General features: G+C 48.3%; 2 protein-coding genes across 4 annotated transcripts in view; one reads left to right on the forward strand and one right to left on the reverse strand.

Moving 5' to 3' along the window:
• Positions 1 to 22418, forward strand: part of RXRG (retinoid X receptor gamma) — a 210885-nt gene that overhangs the window by 58584 nt on the left and 129883 nt on the right. The window lies entirely within an intron of this gene.
• LRRC52 (leucine rich repeat containing 52) lies at positions 2828 to 22406 on the reverse strand. The gene is made up of 2 exons (XM_004751435.3): positions 21459 to 22406; positions 2828 to 3288 (listed from the first exon to the last, which is right to left on the reverse strand). Exons 1-2 carry the CDS (start codon positions 22078 to 22080, stop codon positions 2963 to 2965), a joined length of 948 nt encoding a protein of 315 aa, XP_004751492.1. The 5' UTR covers positions 22081 to 22406; the 3' UTR covers positions 2828 to 2962.

Here is a 22418-nt window from a genome sequence, read left to right on the forward strand (position 1 = left end):
CCCCCAAACACACAAGTTAGACCATGGGATTCTTGTGCTTAAAACTTCGAGTGCACCTCCGGGCCCGCGGAGGAAATGTCAAATTCCTGAGCATCGTGGGGTTGACACAGAACGTCATTTACCATGGCCTTGTGTCTTCCTGACACACAGGCTACATTGACTTGCCATGAAGGTTGGGGCCATGTGACATGTGAGGGGGAGTGACGTGTCACTTCTATGCCCAGGAAGTTAAGAGCTGCAGGCCCAGTGTACCTCTTCTCTCTTCTGCAGGGGACACCCCAGGCCCATGTTCTAGAAGGCATAGTTACAGGAAGGGGGAGGGCTGCCCTGCCCCCATCAGACTTTACCTGCGTGAGAAATTGGTGTTTGTTGTGCTAAGCCAATGAAGCTTTGGGGTTGTCCGTCACTGTAGCCTAGACTGTGGTGACCTGGAGTAGCACAAGGGATGTATCGGGCCCTCTGGGGTCTGGCCTTGCTTCTCCTACTGATATTACTTCTCCTCTCCTTTCCTCAGACTCTGTGTTCCAGCCACGACGTGCCGGGTTCTTTCCAGGCTTTGCACACGCTGCTCTTGTTGCTTAGAATGTCTTCTTGTTACTCAGCCCTCTTTGCTACGTTGCCTGGCTGGTCCCGACTCAACCTTCAAGCCATAGTTTACATGTTGTCTTCCTCTGGGAAGCTTTCAAGAGTCCCCACCACCTCCTGGGTGAGGGGTCCCTCCTTTGTGTCCCTTAGCACCCTGTGCCGACCCTTCGCTTCCCCCTCCGTCCTGAGTTTGCCCATTGACTTGTGTCTCTGCCAAGCCAGACTGAGCCCATTCTCTGTGGTGTGCTTGGGGCCAGTCAGGGGAGGTGCTCAGTTCATTTTGTGTGTATGTGTGTGTGTGTGTGTGAGAAGATCCAGGGGATCTTAGAGGACAAGTTATTGTGAAAAACTGTGATTCAGATAGATTTCTTTTGCTAAGACTTTCTTGGTATTTTAAATTCCCAAGAGACCGTATTGGTTGGTCATTGGGGGAAATAGTAGCTGTGTGGTGTTGAGCACGTAACTTGACCTCTGAAGTCTTAATTTCATTATCTAAGGGGGAGAAGAGTAGTATTAGGACCTGCCTCACAGGGTTATTGTGGCAATGAAACGGGTTGATGTAGATGAGCCCTTAGGACAGTGCTTACCTACTTAGGACAGTAAATGTTAGATATGTTGTTAAGAGTATCCTAAAAGCAATTGTGGGATTAGATCCTGGAACACAAAAAGAGGAAAAAAACAGTGACATCCAAGTGAAGCCTGAAGTTAAATCATAGTACTCTAGTTTTGGAATTTCTTAGTTTTGGCAGGTGAACCACTGGAATGGGACATAACTTTAGGAGACACTGGGTCAGTGGCATGTGGAAACTCTCCATGCCATCTTTGTAACTTTTCTATAAGCTAAGTTTCTCCCGGGATGTAGTATCATTATGGTACTCACTTTATTCTTGTAAAATCCCCGTACAATGTAGGCATTGTAATGATTGCCATTTACAGCTAAAGAAACCAAGGGACAGAAAAGTGAAACAGCTTGCCTGTGGCCACCCCTCACAGTCTACATAATGGAGTAGGAATGATAGGGGCGTTGGGGTTTCAGGAAAAGGCGATTATGAGCCCCTGCTTTGCGTAAGGCACCCCTCTATGTGCTGCGTCAACAAAGAATTACCAGGCGGTCTCTGTTCTCAAGCTCATGACAAGCAGGAAGCCCACGTTCACACAGAGGTAAGGACAGAATCAGGGACAGGAACCTAGCCCTGGATCCGGGGGCTCATGTCTTAACCATCACATTGAACACATCCGGGGAATCACGTGGGATTCACCTGGGGGTTTCGGGACAGCTGGCTTCGAGGGTAGGGCTGTGGATGGGAGTCTAGAGTGGGTCTTTGGGTTGAGCCGCCCCATCTCCTGTTCCCTCTCCCCCTTCCTCTGACTGCTCCAGGGAGGTGGATCACGCTGGTACCCGCTCAGCTCTTCTGTTCAGCCCTTCACAGGAGCTTCATGAGATACGGCAGCTCCTAGGGCACAGGGCAAAGGCTCCGGGGTCAGGCAGCCTGGGCTTCGGCAACCGTTCAGCTTCCTATCAGCTGTTTGGTCCTGAGCTGGTGACCTAGCCTCTCTGAGCTTCAGGAAAATGAGGGTAACACTGACCACCTGACCCATAGTTGTGAGGGTCAACCGGTAAGAAAATGCGTACGATGCTGAGTACGATGCTGGGTGCTTGGTAAGGCCTCGGGAGTGGTGGCTGCCACTGCGTGCCTCTGTTTCATCCAAGGCATACATGATGAACCCTTGGCCATGTCACTAGACATTTCCAGGGGAGGCAGCTTCATGGAAAGGAAAGAACATGGACTTTGGAGGGCTGTGCTATGGACCAGCCCCTCATTTAACCTTTCCAGGCCCCAATTTTCCACTGTAAGCTAATGTCAGTATTATAGGATCTAGTGACACTCTTGAGATGGGATATGAGGTTGGCCCGTGGCCATGTTTGGGCATGGTCTCTTGATGTCACTTCTTGCCATTGAGTCTTGTAGTTTTCTCCGTTTTGTTCAGATTAATCATAACTCATCCCAAACTGTTTGCTCTGAGGACAGGTCCTCTCAGTTGTACGTTTCTCTCTCCCTCCCACCAGCACAATGACAGGCATAGTAGATCCTCATTAAATAGAAGTTGATCTGCTTTGGGGGTGGGCTTTTTTAGCATCTAGCTGTGTGCACCAGCTTTCTAGACTTTTCTAGATTTTGATCTACACCATCCCACTGAGCTCAGGGAAGTGCCCGGCATGCCTGCAGGAAAGGACCAGCGGTGAAGTGGCCACCAAACATTTTATTTGTTTTACTAAATAGGCGTTTAGACCCTGGTGGTGGCGAGGGAGTGGGAGGGCGAGTGAGAAGGCGGGGAGCCCCGGGGAAAGACATAATCAGATGGCAGTCGCTGGCAACTAAATCAGTGGCGGGAACCCGTCCTGGCCCGAGTCCACCCTGCTTTGGAAGATGTGCCCGCTACCGTCCATGCGCTGCCCGTGCTCCTCCTCGCCCTCGTCCTCGCTCGCCTTGCGCCGGGCGTTCTGGTAGAGCACGGCGCACATGCCCGTGAGCCAGGCGGCCACGGTGCCCGCGGAGAAGATGCAGAAGCCGATTAGCAGCAGGAAGATGTAGTCCTGGTGGTCCAGGTGCGTGATGCACATGTAGCGGAGCGGGTTCCCCACCTGCATGACCGGCCACCCCGCCAGCTCTGCGGGCTCCACGCACGTGGCATTCTGACCATCTGCGAGGAAAAACACAGTGGGCAGAGTGCAGAAAGAGCAGAACCGCCAGGGTCCGGGTCCAGAGGGGATCTGGAGAGGTCATGCGGACCCCTGCTACTGAGAGTGTGGTCTGTGGGCCAGCGGCGCGGGTGGCAGCTGGACGGACTTAGATAAGCGGGCTCTCGGGCATCCCCCCAACCCTCCCGAATCAGGATCTGCATGTCAACAAGGTGATGGGTGGGCACAGTCGGTTTGAGACGCATTGTGCCCCCACGGCTCCTTGCCTCTCCCACTCGCCTTCCTTCTGATTTCTCTGCATTCAGCTTGCCTCCAGAAAAAGGGCTTGGCTTGGTCTTCCTTTTTTTTTTAAGATTTATTTATTTATCCGAGAGGGAGGGTGGGGAGGGTCTGAGGGTGAGGGAAAGAGAGAGACTCTCCAGCAGCTTCCCTACTGAGCACAGAGCCTAGTACAAGGCTTGATCTCTCGGCCCAGGAGAGCATGATGTGAGCCGAGATCAAGAGTCAGAGGCTTACCGGACCGGGCCACTCAGGCGCCCCTGCACTTGGCTCCTTAAGGATCCTCAAGGAATGAGACACCACAACGGGGGCTGGGAAGGTGGAAACAAGCCAGATCTCCACGGAGTGTTGACCTTCCACAGGATCCCCCCCCTCCCCCCCGATATCTACCATCTCCCTCTCCGCTCCCTCTTCTCGGCTCCCACCTCTCCCCTCCACCTTGTCCCTTTCCCTCACCCTGGCCTCTGTCCAGCCAGGGACCATGAAGGCGTCGCACCCGGCTCAGCACTCGGGAGGGACAGGATTCCCTGGAAATGCCTCCCGTGTGTTCTCCGCTCACGGAATCAGGGTGTGCGGAGCTCAGGGAAAGGCTAACCAGGGCAGGAGGCAGTTCTGCTTCTCAGTGGGGAGGTTGGCATCACTGGCTCATCACAGGATCTACATGAGTCTTCAGTCCTTTTTAGCGGCTGACTCAGCTGCCTGGCTGCTTCTCTGAGCCCCTCCCCGTGTCAAGTGCCCGGACTTGAGTGTGCACCAGCAAGCAGAGTGGGCCCTGGAGCCAGACAGACCGGGGTTGAACTCCAGACTGACACTTCCTAATTCCGTAAACTTTCACAGGGTATCCATTTCCCTCTCTGAATCCCCTTTCCTCACCGGTACATGCGCAAAGAATGCTACCTGCTCCCAGGGTAACTGACAGGATTTAATCGCCGCGGGCTCGCACGCAGAACTCGGAGTCTGCCCTCAGCCCTGCGTGTTCCTAGCTCCATGTGTTCCGCCACGCTGAAGCAGAGGTGCCTGTGTGTGTGTGGTACCCGGGAATGTATCCAGCAGGCATTCCATAAATGAGCTCTGATGCCGGGTGGAGACCAGGACTGGAGATAATCATGCTCAAAATTATAATGGCACCTAATATTTTCCAGACTCTGACTACATACTAAGTGGTATACAAACGTCTCGTTTGGTTCTGACAACTTTGATGCACAGAATACTATTCTTGTTTTACACATAAGAAAACTGAGACTCACAGAGGCTTCTAGATAACCTGAAGGATCTAGGCAGGGGACCAGACACGGAAAACGCAGACCGAGCTATCTAAGCTCATTTGCAGAAGTGGGAGACACAGACAAGCTAGTGTGGAGAGGCATGTTCCTTAAAATTTAGGGTAGAAGCTCCAGGTTATGTGAACGCATTCCTATCCTTGGTGACCAATGAAGTTAGGGAAACTGGGTTTGCCCTGGACCTAGCAACAGGGGAATCAGAGAAGGGAACACAGAAGTGAGCTGGGTGGGGAGGAGGCCCTTGGCGCTGGGAAGCAGTCGAATTCCCCTGCAAGCTGGACAGCATTCCCTGCGCCTTGCCCCTGTGCCAGGGCAACCGCCGTGAATTGTTTACTTTCAGGAAGATGGCCCAAAGGCCACGACACCTTTGAGGACTGGTTCTTGGTGGAGGCTGTAGAACCAGAACTGGAAGTCAGTGTGGGGCGGTCACCTCCAAGGTGTGCAAAGATTACAGGGAAGGAGAGGAAGAGGTCCTCTTGGAGGACCCTGCCCCGTGGGGAGAGCTGTGAGGAGTAGAAAATCGAGTGGGGCCAGGGGCTCCATTACACTTGCTGTTTAGGGCAGGAACCCAGTCACACCTGGAGTCCTCTCTCCACTCAGCCTGGCTGGAGGGCGTCTGGGGCTTGGGTCACCTCCCCACACTGCCGGAGACCCAATACGGGGCTCTACAAAGACAGGTGTATTGGGGAAAGGAAAATGTGGGGTTCTGCGGGTCGGGGGTTTATCTCCTTCTATTTTAAGAAGATCCGGCTTTCAGACGAGGGCTTGAGCGGCAGACTAAACATGAAACACCGCGTCCCTTTTGGGAGCATTACCTTGAAAGGGGCAATTAGCTGTGATTTGAAGGCTTTGTTAGGTTCTTAAGCACAGAATGTGGGTGGCTGTGCTGGGAGGGAGGCCTGGGAAGTTCTACCGCTGCATTCTCTCCCCCTCCCCGTTCCCCACTCATGCCAAGGTGGATGCCCTCCTACCTCCTGGCAGGCCTCCCTAACTCCACTTTCCCCTTTGCCCAGCTCCGGACCATTTCACACAGCGCGGCCAGAATTCCCTTCCGCAAGCACAGCTCTTCCCAGGCAAACTGGCTCAAAACCTTCCTTTGACTCCCCCGTAAGCCAGCGAGTAACAGCAGACCCCCTGGCCCGGCTCTCAGGCCCTCTCCTACCCCCCCCCCCCGCCCCGCTTCTACCTCGCCACTGCCCTCCCCACTTCTTAGCACTCCAGTGGCCCACCCTTTGCTCCAGTCAAATTAAACTATTAATTCCTTGATGGCGTTTTGCCCTTACCGGGAGCTAGCTTTGCGCCACTGCTCTCTGTGTATCAAATACTTCTTCCTCCAGTTTTTGCCTAATCAAGTCCTTTCTATCCTTCAAGGTCTGGTGTGAATGTATGCGCTCCCAGGGGCGTTTCCACAGCCCCCTCATCCTCGTAGCTCAGACCGCATAGGCTCCTTCCCACTCCTGGACCCTCCATAGCATTCTTACTGCGCCACTTTCCCCTTGCCTGGGGGCTACTGGCCAGAGAAGGAGTGTATCTTTTCTCCCCGACCAGACAGACAAAACTCTTGAAGACAGAATCCATGACTGATCATTCTTGTTCTTGTTAATAAGAGATATCATTTATTGAAAGAAATACTTAATTTGGGGGATTTTCTAGTAATATATATATATTTTTAAAGTTTTTTTTTTTTTTTTAATCACAAGCAGGAGCAGCAGCAGCAGCAGACAGAGGGCTCAGCAGGGAGCCCAGTGTGGGGCTCAATCCCAGGTCCCTGGGATCATGACCTGAGCAGAGGGCAGATGCTTAAATGACTGAGCTACCCAGGTGCCCCTCTAGTAATGTTTTTACTGTTGAATTCTACTTTAACTCTACTGTGGTCAGAGACATACTCTCTATGATTTCATGCCTTTGAAATTTATTAAGAATTTGCTTTCTGGCTGAGCATAAAGTCAGTTTTAATAAATTTTGCATGCGCTCCCAGATGATGTGTATTCTGTCTCTGCTGAGTGTCTTTCTATGGATGCCAATTAGGTTGTGATTTTATACAGGTCTTCTGTATCTTTGCTGACTTTGTTATTTATAGCTTTACTGACATTTTTTTTTCATCTATAAAAACTATTGTCTCTTGGTTACTATCAAGTCTATTAATTGTCTATTAGCTACTGCGAGAAGGAAATTCAACTCATCGAGTTTTAGATGTGCATTTACTACTTCTTTGTAGAGCTCTGTCACATTTACTTCACATATATTGAAGATATGTTACTAGATGTGTAGAAAGTTCTAACCATTTCCTCTTCTTGGTAGAGTTACCCTCTTCCCACTGAGCAACATCTCTGGTAATGCTTCTTGCTTTAAAATCTCCTGTCTTTGACACGAGTATGACTCCATCGAATTTCTTTTGGTTAGCGTTTGCCTTGTTTATCTTTTACCATCCTTTTATTTCTTTTTTTTTAAGATTTTATTTATTTATTTGACAGACAGAGATCACAAGGAGGCAGAGAGGGAGGAAAGAGGCTCCCCTCTGAGTAGGGAGCCTGATGTGGGGCTCAATCCCAGGACCCTGAGATCATGACCTGAGCCAAAGGCAGAGGCTTTAACCCACCGAACCACCCAGACACCCCTCCATCCTTTTATTTCTAACCTTTCTATGTTCCTATATTTAAGACATAATTTTGTAAGCTGCGTGTAGCTGGGTTTTGTTTTCCATCCAGTCTAGCAAACTTTGTAATTATTTCATTAACATTTAATGTTAGACTGATATATTTGTTTTCCATTGGTCCCACTTAGTTTTATGTCTGTTTCTCTCTACTTTGTTGCTTTTCATTTTATTATTTCATTTCCTCTTCATTAGTTTGATAGTCACACATTGTTTTCCTATTCTGGTCTGATGTCATTAGAAATTATAGGCCCATCTACTGATCCTGGAGTGCCTGAGGTGTGGTGGGCATCATAGAAAGTGCTTTATAAAATTAAACTCTACTCTTGACCACCCCGCCGAGGAGTTTTAATTATTCCCATGCTATAGAATGAATAAATTGTTTATCAGTTATTCCCTCTCTGGCTTTCTTGATTTCCTTTCCTCTGACAATAGGCTGCAAAGTACAGTTGTACATGCTGTGTACTGCACAACTCCAGGGTCTTCATTCATATTAGAAACAGGTGACTAGCCCCCATGTCCTCCCTCTCTCAGCCCCATTCCATGGGCCCAGGGCATTTGTCCCAGTTAAAGCTCCCAGGTACAATTACAGGTGTCATTAATGTTTAAATTCTTCCTACAAATAGTTCCTAAGGAAACAAAACCCCCCACCCCTCACGTTGTTTATTTCTACACATAGTATATTACTCCCAGACAGAAGACCTATTTGTCAGAATCATGTGTCTGCAGGAGCAAACTTTCTGGGGCTTAGAATCACGTCTGCTAGTGCAGGAGGTCAGGAAGCCTCCCTTTCAGAAACCTGGTATGAACCCAGTGGTTCTAAGATAAACTTCTCCTTTCTTGGCCTTCAGGGATCACAGCTCTGGTTTGCTGCAGGCTGCCAAGGAGCCAAGTGCAGGTTGTGAGCCCCCCGTGCTGGCGCATTTGCTCAGGAACCACCTGGACTGTCTGGTGGATTGAGCCTCCACGTGGTGACAGTGTACACTGAGGATGGAATTTGGAGGCTCCCTTCTCTCCTAAACTGTACCTACTAATGAGAGTGCAGCACTGGTTTCTATCAGCCTCTGTGTGCCTCTGCCCACTAGACTATAAACTCCATGAAGACCTGGATTTTTGTCTGTGTGGTTCACTGTTGTACCCTCAACACCTAGAACAGTGCTTCACCCATAGTAGAGCTCAAAGCATGGTTGTTGAATGAATGAAATGTTATTAATACCCATTGGGGTCAATGTCATTGACAAAATGCCCAGCTAGAGGATAGTGAGACTGGGGACATAGAAGATCATAGGTGGGTCGGCTAACCCCTTGCCACTGTGGACTCTACTACTAGACAAGTACTAATCCCTCTTCCTTTGTAAGAGTTTGGGGGAAGATTCAGTGAATCAACGAGTGTGAAGTCCCAGAGGAGTCAGAAAGAGATGGGCCCAAGATCCAAATGGAAGGGTAAGTCTTGAGCTGGGAAGGGGCGCTCTTTAGTCCTCTGAGACTGCAGAGAAGAAAGAGAGGTTAAACGCAGCTAGGGACAGGGGAGGATGCAGGTGCTGTGGGCGTGGCATCAAAAGGTACTTATCACTACTCCCCACTTGGTGTTAGAGAACTGTATGAGAACAGAGGCCCTCTTTGTTCACTTTTGTATCCCGAGTGCCTGGCACATAGTAGATGCTCAATAAATGTCTGTTGAATGCATATGGGAGAGAATGGGTAGCCTGTTGGTCTGACCTCATACAACAGTTCTTAAATGCTTGTGTCTTTGGCCTTGCTGTTTAGGACCAGTTCCTGACTAGAATTTGAAGGGACCACTGTTATCTCTTGCTACACTCTAGGTAACCCAGAGGAAATGACTCTCTAGGGGGGAACCTAGATTGGACCACATAGCAGCCCAACAATGCCAAAGCCAACCAGCCAACCTGTCCTCAGACCCTCATGCGTGGTCTTCTACCTTTCCTACTGAGAGCGCCTTTTTTCTCATCACCTATCTGTCTCCCCTTGATGGCATAAGCCCAGGTTCCATGAGCCAAATCCAACCTGCCTCCTATTTTTGTAAATAAATTTTTTTTGGAAGACACCATACCCATTTATTTACATACTTTCTATGACTGCTTTCAGGTCACAGATGCCAAATGGAAGAGTTGCATCAGGGGTCCACAAAGCCTAAAATATTTGCTGTCTGGGTTTTATAGAAAGCAATGCTGACTCCTGGTCTAAACCATCCCTGGCATCTTGAAAGCATAAAGATTTGGATGATTTGGGCTTAGGCACTACAGTTCTCTAATACAATTTTTTCCCCCTTGGATAAAGAGTCCATATTTTGGTAAATTACAAGTGACTTGTAGATGGTTGGAACATTACAGGAAAGACCTTCAAACCAACAAGTTCAACCTAATTCTTCTTGTACTATAGAGGTGCGTAGGCTTCAGGACTGGTCTTTTGTATAAGGGGTTGTATATGGGCATGATCTACAGGTACAGAGACCCCTTTGCCTCCTAATCCCTTCTCATGACTTGTCAGTACCCAGAATAATGCCAACAGGAGATAGAACCGTTCCTTCTGCCAACAAAATAAGGCTTAAAGTGTAGTCTTCTGACAAAGGAGCTAACAGCTTAAGCCCTACCCGGGAGACAACTCTTGCTACCACCTTTCTTGAGTGAGGTTTTGATGGGGGTGGGGAGCCAGCCCACCGGCCAGGCTGGGGGATGGTACCGGTTGGTTCTCTGAAGCTAAAGGCAAATTCTCGTTTCTTTTCAGTTTGGTCTAGAGCTGAGCCTGCTTAATATAACTGCTCATCTGCTCAGAAAAACCCAGGTAGTGGACAGTTGGTCCTCATGGATAAGAGGCAATTGGGAAAAGCTCAGTAGCAGAAGCACCGATCAAGCAGTCATCCATGCAGAAAGCTCTCCTGGCCTCCCCTCTCACATCACGAGCCATATCTCAAAGCCATTCCTGTTAGTCTTACTTTCCAAACAGATCCTCTTTCTTTTGTCTTATTGTCATCTGGACCCTTACCTCCCTCCCTCCCTCGCCCGAACTGTGACAACCCTTCTTACCCACATAGGGAACCCTCTGCAGGTCATAGGTCATGCTGCCTCCCTGCTCAAAACTCTTTCATGATTTCCCATCACACTTAGAACAAAATCAGAAGCCTCTCCTTAGCCTAGAGGTCCTACCTGATCTGGCCTCTCACTAATTTTCTGTCTCCCTCCTTCATCTGTCTCCACCACGCTCCCCTTCTAATACATCTACTACCCTCGACCCACCCCAGGGCCTTTGCATTTGCTCTTCCTTCTGTCTAGAAAGTCCCCCTTCTCTGCGTCTTATTTCCATAGCTTGTCCCCTCACTCTATTCAGTTCTCTGCTCAAAGGTCACCTCCTTAGTCCCACCCAACAGAAAAGATCTGCCAGTCTTCCATCCCAGGCACGCTCTCTCCCTTCCCTTCCCGTAGTTTCCCCATAGCCCTTATCATCACTTGACATCATGTCATATACTTATTTGCTAATTTCTTCCTCTGTGCTAGAGCGGAAGTTCGGTCACAGCATGTCTGTTTCTGTTCTTAGCTGTGTGTCCAGTGCCTGGCCCAGGCCTTGGCATTACATCCTGTTTTTTTTTTTTTTTTTAACCTAATGCTGGCATTTTGAAGGTTTTAAAACACAATTCCCCACCCTTCAAGCTCCAGGCATCCCGATCCCACCCACGCTGGACTGCCTGTCCAGTGCACCTCCGCAGCATCAGAACACCACTGACCCTGTGTCTGTCCCCCACACGGCTCTCCCCCTCCTCTGTACCTCATGTGGCATCCACAGCCACCGCCCAGAATTGTCCCAGCAATGGCAGCAGCTAACATTAGCTGAACACTGAGTATGTGCACTTCTAAAATCTTCATGTGGGTTATTTCATTTAATTAGTACAGTGACCCAAGAAATAGGTACTAACTTATCACCATTTTGCAGATGAGGAACGTGGTTCCTGTACAGACTGTGGCCCAGCTTGTAAGTGGCTGAGGCAAGATTAAAAACCAGGTACTTTGAATCCAGAGTCTATCTTAGTCTTGCCTGTCCAACCAGGAGTATGATCATCTCGAGGCCAAAGGGATATTTTATTTTATTTATTTTTTTTAAAGATGTTTTTAATTATTTATTTGTCAGAGACAGAGGGGGAGAGAGCGTGCGAGCACAGGCAGACAGAGAGGCAGGCAGAGGGAGAAGCAGGCTCCCTGCCGAGCAAGGAGCCCGATGTAGGACTCGATCCCAGGACCCTGGGATCATGACCTGAGCCGAAGGCAGCTGCTTAACCAACTGAGCTACCCAGGGGTCCCCAAAGGAATATTTTAGGATCACCTAGAAAACAGCATGGGTGGCCCTGGGTATTATAGAAGACCAATGAATCACTGACTTCTGCCTCTGAAACCAATAATACATTAATTAATTAAATTTAATTTTAATTTTTAAATTACATTAAATTAAATTTAAAAAGGAAAAAATAAATTTAAAAAAGGAAAAAGAAAAAAAGAGAATGAATTAACACCCAAAGAAGAAGAAGACAGAAAACAGCATGAGAAACTCTTTACTTTTCTAGATATAAAGTTGTTCTTTGTCTTTTATCTCACTGAAAGAAAAAGTGGGACTCCCCGGTGGGCTGCTTGATTCCATTTGGCCCACATCCTCGAACTCGGGCCCCTGTGTGCTTACCTTCGCTTCCTTCTCCACAAGGAGGCAAAGATGAGCCCCCCAGACAAAGGGACTTGACTTTACCAGTTTAAGGCTGACCTTCCATTTGGTTCTGGAGTCCAACCACTCCTGCCTCCACACGAGTCATTCCCCCTGTCCCGAGGCTTTGCCCTGCATTGACTCCTTCTCAGCAGCGAATAAACACATGCATGGACCTCTTTGCTCCAAGAAAAGAAACACCTCTTTATACAGTTCCCCGCTGTCTATCACCCTATCGCCTCAGTCCACAGCCGAACTTCCTGGAAGAGTTTGCATGTTTTTTTTTTCAAGTAAGCTCTACACAACCCTGAGATCAAGAGTCACATGTTCCACCAACTGAGCCAGCCAGGCACCCCAAGTTTACATTTTTTATGCACCCCTTTTCCTCCTTGCTGTTCATTCTGTAACCCACTGTCCACTCCCACTGTGGCATTGGAACTCAATTCAAGACATCAGGGACCCCTTGATCCTAGCTAAACGTGATGGACACTTTTCAATCCTTACTTGACCAGCTTCTACTCTTTGAAACTCTTCCTCTTCTGGCTTCTGTGAGGCCACCCTTCTCTGATTTCCTTTCTTTTCTCTGGCTGCTCCTGTCCAGGGCACCTCAGGGGTGGCTCTTCTTGGCCCTTCCATATGTTAGCATTCCCCAAACCTTTTGTCCTTGACCTATTACTCTCCACCCCCACCCCCGGCCCATTCTAAACTCTTTTGCTGGCCTATCTCATCACCAGTGATTTGATTGATTTCAGTGATCACCAGTGAGCTGATGATTCTCAAATATATATTCTATTCTTCTGGATTTCAGGTCAGAACATCCATTTCACGGGGGCCCTCCCACTCAACACGCTCAAGATGGGTCATGGTTCTCCCTTAAGCTCCTTGCTGCCCCTCCTCCAAGAGCGTCCATCCTAGGGAACCCTCCAGAGCTATTCAAGCGAAATCTTTCCTGTTATTTTCCACATCTCATTTATTCATTGATGTCTCAATAAATACTTATTGAACGTTTTTTCTGTGTCAGGCCTTGAGCTAGTTTCTGAAGATTTAGACATGTTCTTTGCTCTCATAGAACTTATTGTCTATCAGAGAAGATAAATGTTAAATATTCAAATCTATTAATTACTTAGAATTGTGCCAGAAGTCATGAAGGGAGTACTGGGAACTTGGGAGAATCTAGTTCAGTCCAGAGTCCTATCGCTTCTACCTTCTTCCTCTTCTTCTTCTTCCTTTTTTTTTTTTTTTTTTTAAGATTTCTTTATTTGTCAGAGAGAGAAAGCAAGTGCACAAGCAGGGGGAGCAGCAGGCAGAGGGAGAGGCAGGCTCCCAGCTGAGCAAGGAGCCCCGTATGGGACTCAATCCCAGGACCCTGGGATCATAACCTAAGCCAAAGACCAACACTCAATTGGCTGAGCCACCCAGGCATTCCTGCTTCTATATTTTAAATGGTTCCTTCTCACCTGTCTAGACTTCCTCATCTGCTTCTTTAGACCACCTTCCTGCCTTACCTGGATGCCCACAGGAGCATCCTAGCTCTGCACCCAGGCTCGCCTACCTCCCAGAGCTTCTCATGCTGCACTGCATGTTCCCCAGAGAATCCTTCAAAGGCCCTTCACGGCTGGATCCCTGTTTCTCTTTCTAACCACATCCACACCCTGCTGGATTATCTCCAGGCTCGAGAGCTCTTTGCCTCTAGAGATAAGGAGCCTGAGGTTGGCTGCTTTGGCCAGCCTTGCCCTGCTGCCTTCCAGAGGTGGTGCGGGGTGACCAGGGAGGCCATGCACAGAGGTTGGGCATTTCTGAGCTTGAAGGGACTTTGGATTACCTACTTTCAAGGATCTCAAGTGGGCTGAGGTCAAGAGCGTGTGAGAACTACTCAGGATCGTTCCTAAACTGCACGTGCTGGCCGCCCCCTCCCTTCTTGGCTCTTCTGGGTGGTTTAGGCATCACTGACCCTGGTACGCCCCTCCCGGCCCCCCTATTGCCCTCATAAGGCTGCTCCTCTGGCTCTCAGCAGGGTGTTTGTGAGAAGGTAGAAGAGACAGGCTGGCCAAGCAGCTGACGGCCTTGGAAATGTCTGCTGCCCAGCTGTTCCCATTCTGGGCATCCGGTCTCTGCCACAATTTCTCTGATGGAGAAGATGGGTTGGCATTAGTAGTGGAAGAGTGCGAGGACCTGAATTCATTCTGGAAATCTAAGTCTTGGCACAGTTGTAGATGACTTTATACTTGGTGGGTTGAAATGGGGCCATTATCCTATTACAGCAGACTTGAATTCAGGATGAAGTAGCCTTGGAATGAAACTAAGATGTTCTCTGCTCAAAATGCCCTCGAGATGACGTGGACCCGGAACAGCACATGACCCAACCCATCTGCTCCTGGCAGATGTCCCTGAGTGGCTTTGTCCTCTTGCCTCTGCAGCACTCCTGCCCAGACTCCTCTCCGATTTGCAGGCCCCACCATCCGGTCACCCAGGACTGCTTCAGGATGGTAATTTAAGACCTGACGGAGAGGGACACTCTGCCCCCAAACCACCCCTACTTCTCCCCCGGCAGTCTGTCACTTTCCAAACTCTCACTGTTTCCTGTTGCTTTCTGTCACATTGCAAACGCCCCTTGAGGGAGACATGTCAAAACATTATTAGCCACTCAGCATCCCAGTGCAATTTATTCACCAGTGGGAGCAGCTGCTGTAGATCTAGAACAGAAGCCATTATCATAGGGTCTCTCAAAATATGGCCTAAGGATTTTCACTGTCCCAAACCAGAATCTCTGGATATAGGGCCTGGGGTTTCTATGCTCACTGAAATTTGAGAACCACTGGTAGAGCAGGCCGGGCCTGGGAGGACAGTCTTGGGCATTGAGTCCCCTGGGGATCGATGTATTTTTCTAGTCAAGTAGACGATGCTTAAGATGGGAGGTAGAACAGCGCAGGAGGTTGAGGCTGCCTAGTTCCCAATTATGTGCATGTCCTAATTATGTGCCTGTGGCCTGCTTCTCCAGGAATGCCTCCATGTCAGCACTGATCCCTTTCCGTTGCCTATATGGGACCCTATCTGCGGATCACTGCTCTCCTCCTACAGTTAAGTGCACCCTATCTTTCCATTTAGTTCCATACACTACCAGCTATAAGGGGCTTTAGAGAGTATCTAATCCTACTCTCTTTTTATTTCAAAAACAAGTGAGTCTCGGAGGGAAAGCGCCTTGCCCCATCTCACCCAGTGGCATTGTTGGGACCAGGACAGGACCTCTTGGCTTTCAGTTGTGTTTTTTCTCTCTTATATCCCAAGAATATTCTTGTATCACTTGTATCTTGTCTTACTAAAGATGTCAATTATGACTTCTTTTCTCTGTGTTGAAAGCACTCCAGCATTATAATACAATGTTGGGCATATAAGGAACATACAACAAATATTGCAGAGTAGAAAGGACTGGGGTCTGTTGAGAGTAAGGAGAGGTCATGGCATGGGGGAGGAAAACATGGAATCAGAAGATTTCCATGTTGGGCATGGCTCAATAGCCACTTACCTGTGAGGAGGCGAGATTCTAAATTTCCAGCTCAAGCATCTTATATTAAAAAGCTGCCCTGACCAATATGGTGGCCAGTGGTCATTCATGGGGCTACTTACATGATTTGAAACAACATAAAATTAAACTTGGTTCCTCAGTAGTCTAATTTCAAGAGCTCCATAGCCGTATGTGGCTAGGGGCCACCATATTGGACAGCACAGATACCACCCATTTCTCAGCAGAGACTTTCATTGGACAGAGCTAGACTAGACTTTGGGAGAAGACAAGATGGAGGCCAGGATCCTTATGTCCAGGAGTTTAGGAGTTGCGTGATCTTTTGAGAGCAGCTTCAGAAGCATTCAACCCTGTCCTACAAGGCAGCTCTATCCTGGGAAGAGCTTAATTGCTGCTCTCACCTTCAAAGAGCATTAGTGCCTGGGAAATTACAGTTCCAGCCAGGAATCAGTCCTCCTATCTGCTGACCAAGGCCAAAAAGAAAAGGGAATCTGTGGGTCTGTTTTTAACTCTGCATTGATCAGAGCATCTGGGTGACCAGCACTTTATAACTGACCTCCATTTCTGCTGTGATTTTCACATTTACAAAGTGAGTAGGTAAGCTCTTTGAAGACAGAATTGGTTTTCAGTGCATCTGTTGAGTATATCATTGGAGGGTATCTTTGGATGAAGACTTTTGATAATAGCACCAAATCTCTTTTCAATGTGGGAAAATTGTTATATTCCTATTCAGTGTAGCTTTATGATGAAAGAAGGTAAATAAACATTTAGCCTTCTCTACAGCCCCGTTAGGGGGGTTGGCTGGGCCAACATGGTACCTGGGGGAAGGACACATTACTGCCCTCACATCTTTTGTTTTAAGATCTCCCCATGTCTTTCCTGCACCTTGGCTTCCTTCAAGTTTCCTTACTGCTGCAGAATTAATCTTAGCTAATTGTATTTCTCAAGAATTCACATCTGCCTCTGATATGAGAGCTGATAAAGGCTTGAGGGCACTGGTATTATTCAGCCCAGGAGTTCATATATTTTTGTAAGGTCCTTTCAAGATTTGGGCACTTTGGGAGGATTCAAAGGGTAAACTCTCTAATGGCTAATTTTAGCTCAGTGGTGGGCAGTGAATGGGGGCAAAGTCCTCTTCAGACAACAAAATCACACCATGCAGGTGACTTCTTGCTTTCAAGGGCACGTCTGCCCCGCAGTTGGACCTCCTTTCCCTCATCCCTTGAAAGCTGTCTGCATGTCCACACCTGTTCCTGCAAGTGGGGGGCTTGTCTTTAGCTAGAACTCCAGTTCCAGACTCAGGAAGAACCACTTTGCTACTACTGGCACAGCCCTGAGTCTTCTGGTCCAGGCTGAGACCAAGCCTTGATTCAGGCTTCTAGTTTTGTTCCTCAGTCTGAACTCCTGCATTCATAACTTGTCTAATTTCCACCTCCCTCTAAGATTCCCTCTGTCCCATTTTCCCAGGAATTAGAGCCCTGGGACCTGTTGCTCACCTTTCAACGTCCTATCTATATGCCCCTCCCATGCATCCCTATAGTCATGTTTTGTGCACAGGGTGCACTGTCCTCTCATTCCCTGTGTGCCAAGGCTTCCTGAGATCTACGGCTTATCCCGGGGTCACCTGACTGATGTCTGCTAATCTTCTAAGTACCCCATATCTTTCCCACATCTGCCAATTATTCACTTATCGATGCTTTTTGGTGTGCAAGACTCAATGCTAATGGCAGTTTGTAAGCGTTCTCATCTCAGCAGCCTAGATAGGTTCCTTCTATTATTATACCTGTCTGAAAGATGAGGAAATTGAAGTTCAGAGAGGTTAAGTAACTTCTCTGATAGCCTATAAATAGCAAGTGGCAGGGCTAGGGTTATAATTCAGGTCTGCTTCACTCCAACCCGAGCTCTTTAACATGGGTTCCCCTGTCTGCAGCTGCCCTTCCCCAGCTGCCACCGTGGCTATCCCAAGTGCCTGGTTCACCCAGTAGGTACCTGGTGGCCTCTTTTGTCCTGCTCTGTCCATTAGGATAGTTCTGCTTTCCCTGACTGGACATGGGACATACATAGTGCAGATGACCACAGTCATGTGAGTCTCCACACACAGCTCAAGGTTCTCTCCATGACCACTTGTTGGGCACATAATAGGACTCAGTAGATATTTGAATGGATGAAATTGATAGACATTTATACATAGATATTTACACAGAGGAACGGAGTGGTAGCATGGAAGTTCCTGACTTCAGTGGATTCTTCTTTCTAAATAGCCACGTTACTCAGCTCATTTCAAAGAGATTCTTCTTAGATCCCTCAATGTGGATACACGGGGAGAGAGATGTATCACCCCATTTTAGAACGTACCGAAGATCACCCTTTGATAGCCAAGGTGGTATAAGAGTTGGGCCTAACTGAGCTTGAGCGTTTGTCAATTGCAAAGATATTTCCACTTAACAGAGGCATGAATCATGTGAGAGTCACAAGGAATAAATATCTTCCACTGTGCTGAGGGCTGGCTGAAGGGCAAGAAAAGCATCTATGAATTCTGTGTTGTCTTTGTGTGCCTGTTCATGTGTGGGTGTGTAGCTAGTGTATCTACACATTGATGTGTATATGTGTGTCATGTATGTGTAATGTGTGGGACATTATGTCGGTGAGCAGGTGTGTATATAGGTATGCAGGTGTACTATGTGTGTATGGGCACATCTTTGTGCTTGTATGTATGTTGGTGTGTGTATGTGTGTTTACACATGTGTTTGTGACGGGGGGGGGGTCTGTGTGGGAAGGGAGAGCCAGACTGAGATGCAAAGATGAGCAAACACTGAGGTTAAGCTCCTTCTTTGGGAGTTCGGGTGGGTTGGGGTAAACGTGGGCTTATAAGGGAGTGTGCAGGCATGTGATGAGTTTATGATGACTAGAGCTCATTAGCCAATAGACATGATCTTGGGTGAGTTCCATGTGTAGTCAGATAGGAAACAAAGCTGTAATTTAGATGCTGTGGCCATATGCTTATAACATGGCTTATATTTATAACTAAACTGACTTACATGATCATAGTTACCATGGAATTCAGAAATTTAAGATATAGTAGTCTCCTGAAGAATGACCTGAGAAGCTCCTTCGGCTCGGGTCATGATCCCAGGGTCCTGGGATGGAGCCCTGCATCGGGCTCTCTGCTCAGTGGGGAGCCTGCTTCCCTTCCCCTCTCTCTCTCTGCCTGCCTCTCTGCCTACTTGTGATCTCTGTCTGTCAAATAAGTAAATAAATAAATAAAATCTTTTTAAAAAAGAAAAAAAAGAAAGACCTGAATCAGGAGGTTCATTTTTTTTTCCCCCCATTTACTAGCCACGAGATTTTGGGCCAGTCTGCTTTCTCAACCCTTTCGTAATAGGGTTAACAATACCAATCCTAGCCTCTTCCACAGGCCTACGGTTCGGTATGATACTCAGAATAAAGAAGAAGAGACTTTATGTTGGAAAAAAAACTCTAGCACTGGAAATCTCTCTACAAAGATAAATCGTTCTTGTCTGGCCTTGGGCTTAGTGTTTCCAGGAGATGACAATTGTTAGCCAGGGCAATGAGACCATGGTTCTGCATGAACTGGACTGGGAGGGTTCCTCTAGGCCACCAAACAGTAGAGAGAGATGAGCAGATCAGTAGTTGTGGTGGGTGTATTTAGAGGGAGGGGGACTGGCCAGTGGATAAAAGCTCTGTCTGCCTCAAAAGAACAGACTCTTGGTTCATGAGGAGCTTATGAGCTTGACAAGATGGATACCCGCTTCGGATATTTTCGAAAATACACAGTGAAACAGGTCTGGTTTATAATCCTTCTCAATCCCAGAATGAAAATGAGTCAAGGAGTCCTAAGCAGCAAGCCTGAGCATTCTGACAAGACACGACTCTGTAAGCAGAATTTTGACTGAGGGAGATTTGACAACAAGGAAAGCAGTAGGCTTTGGGACTGGGGAAGAAACGAAGCTAGGTCACCCTTTTCAGCCAGGATAGGAGGGCCTCCTGGCTGCTTGGTAGGCTCTGCTCAAGGGAAATACATACTTAAATGGTGGACAGGGGCCAAGAGAAGAGGAAGCTTCTTTCCAGGCTAGTTACATGAACATGGCCAGAAGAATCACATTTAATGCATGAGAGTGATTAATAGCGACCCTCTTTTAGAGAGCTTTCTAGAAGGCACCATAACACCAGTCACTGTGAAAAGCTGAAGCTGTTCTCTCTGGAGAGATAAGGCAACCTACCCAAGATAAATGCTCCTTCATTCTTTTAGGATTCATACTCTTAAGAAGATGGTCTGATGAAGTTCTTTCCTTTCGATTTACTCTAACTCAGATTGGGTACCTGTCAGCCGGGCCAGGTGCCTAGGGCATGAAATGTAAGGAGCCACCCACTCTTACTGTCTTCCTGAATTTTGCATCCCTAGAAACTCTTGCCTCACCATAGTCCAGGCCCTGCCCAGAAGACATGTTAAGACCCATCAATGGAAGGAAGGCCAGGAGAGCACATTTTCACTCGCTGCCACCATTCAGCTCGCTCTCCCCCAGATTCCCGTAAAGCCCATTATTTTGGCCAGGAATCTTTCTGGGTTATGGCCATCCGGGCAAGAACTTCATGGTGGAGGCTTTGGCAGGTGCTGGCGCATCAAAATATTTTTCAAGAACAAACACTCAGGGAAGGGAGCGGATGTGTGAAAATATTTTCAAAAACAGACACTCAGGAAAGGGAGAGAGGACATGGTTTTGACAGGGTCTGAATCTAAAGCCCAATTATGCGAGATTACATCTGTGGCTCCAGTCTTTCTATGAAGAGTCATTTCCCATTTCCTTGAAGTTCTGAGTGAGGGTGATATCGGTAAAGTGGGATAATTGGAGGATGAGGATGGGACAGAAAGGTCACCAAAAAGAAGAGGGGGTTGAGGCACTGGAGTGCCCAGGGGCCCACGGCAGAGGGGTGTGGGCAGTGCAGAGAGTGGCAGCAACTGGCTTGGAAATCTATCAGGTAACACTTGAGAACTGCCCATGAGTTTAGAATCTCCCTGTGGGACAGAGTGGGCACAACTGACCTGTTCTTCGTGGATGCCTGCCATTCCCTCTATCCTTGTTGGGTTAATATCTTGAAGACAAGGGAGCCATCAGAAGCCTTCTCTCCCTTCTCTCCACTCCCCCTCTCATTGTCTAGGGAACTCCTGTGCCCCTCCCCCTACCTCTGTTGAACTTTCTCTCTGTACCGTACGTATACTGTTGGCTTTTGGATGGCCCATGTGTGACTGAATTTACTTTTGGATCTTGGAAAAATTCAGTCACTGAGTCAAACAGATTAAAATACAATGGAATGCAGTGTCCCTGAACTTTGCAGTAAAAGAACTTGATCATTTCCACACACACCATTTTATGTTGACACGACAACATCTTACAATGGGCCATATTATTGTCCCCACCTGATGGATCAGGAAACTGAGGCTCAAAGACATGGTCTGTCCCTAGGGGAGCCTGCGAGTCTGTGCTGAGTTTGGGACCAGAACTCAGCTCTTTGGATTCCTCCTCCAGAACTTTTTCTACAGACCCTATTGACTCTCCAGTCAACCCAAGGGTGAATCCTTCAGAGCAATAAGAATGCTTTCGATCAGCTTCCCCCAGAGTTTTCTCCCATCCTGACCATCTTTTGACTTTACCTTTTCTGGAACTAACTCCTCCTGCTCCATCACATCCTCCTCGTCCCCATACCCGATCAAACCCTCACCTGGATGGTTCAGATGGGACACTATTAAGTAGATGGTGAAGTCCAGGAGGGAGCAGTTGCATTTCCACGGGTTTCCACTCAGATACAGGGTGTGCAGTGTTACAAGGTTTTGGAAGGCATTGTGGTCCAAGGTCTGCAAGCCGGTGTTTCTGAGGTCCAGGTACCTTAGAGAGCTGGTGTTGGCAAAGGTGTACTTGTTCAGAGAGAACAGGTGAGGGTTGTTGGAGATGTTCAGCTGCACCAAGTTGCTGAGCACGGAGAAACTGTGTGGGGAGATGAAGGTTAGGTTGTTGGAGCTGAGATCAAGGTAGATGAGTTTGAAGACCCCAATGAAGGTATAATCCATCAACTCGCCAATCAGGTTATTCCGACAGTCCAAGTAAACAAGGTCACTGAGGAGTCCTAGACTCATCGCTGGCAAAAAGGTGATGCGGTTATCATTCAAGTACAGCTTCCGGGTGCTCAGGGGTATGTCGTGGGGGTACTCGTCTAATTGGATTCCTGCGCAGCTCACTTCCTGGGCTTGACACTCACAGTTATTTGGACACTTTGACCCCGAGACTAGTCCCATTCCAAAGGAAAAGAGTAACCACCCGGGCCCAGGGCCTGAGGCAAGGGACATAGTAAGAAGCCGCAACTACCCTCCTTCCGCCGTGCTGCGGGCGCCGTCCCTCTGTTCAGAAGGCTGCCGAGGGGCGGGGTTGGGGGGAGGGGCGCTGGAAAGAACGGTAACACTCTAGCTTTGTGCAAAGCAATTTTCCATTACAGGAGAACCGAACAGAAGTTGAAACGCGAGGCCCGATGCCCCGCCGCCCGGCTTGGTGGCTCGGCGGCCGGCTCACTCCCAGACTGCCCCTGGAAGCCTGCCCGCTTGGCGGCTCTGAAAGGTCTCACCCTTTCTCTGCGTTTGCAAGTGAAGGGGAGCCAGGGGAGAGCCACATGACGATGAAGTTGCCAGTT

Source organism: Mustela putorius, unplaced genomic scaffold (assembly GCF_011764305.1).
Source record: "Mustela putorius furo isolate JIRA1106 unplaced genomic scaffold, ASM1176430v1.1 tig00000508_pilon_pilon_pilon, whole genome shotgun sequence".
NCBI classification, from domain to species: Eukaryota; Metazoa; Chordata; class Mammalia; order Carnivora; family Mustelidae; genus Mustela; species Mustela putorius.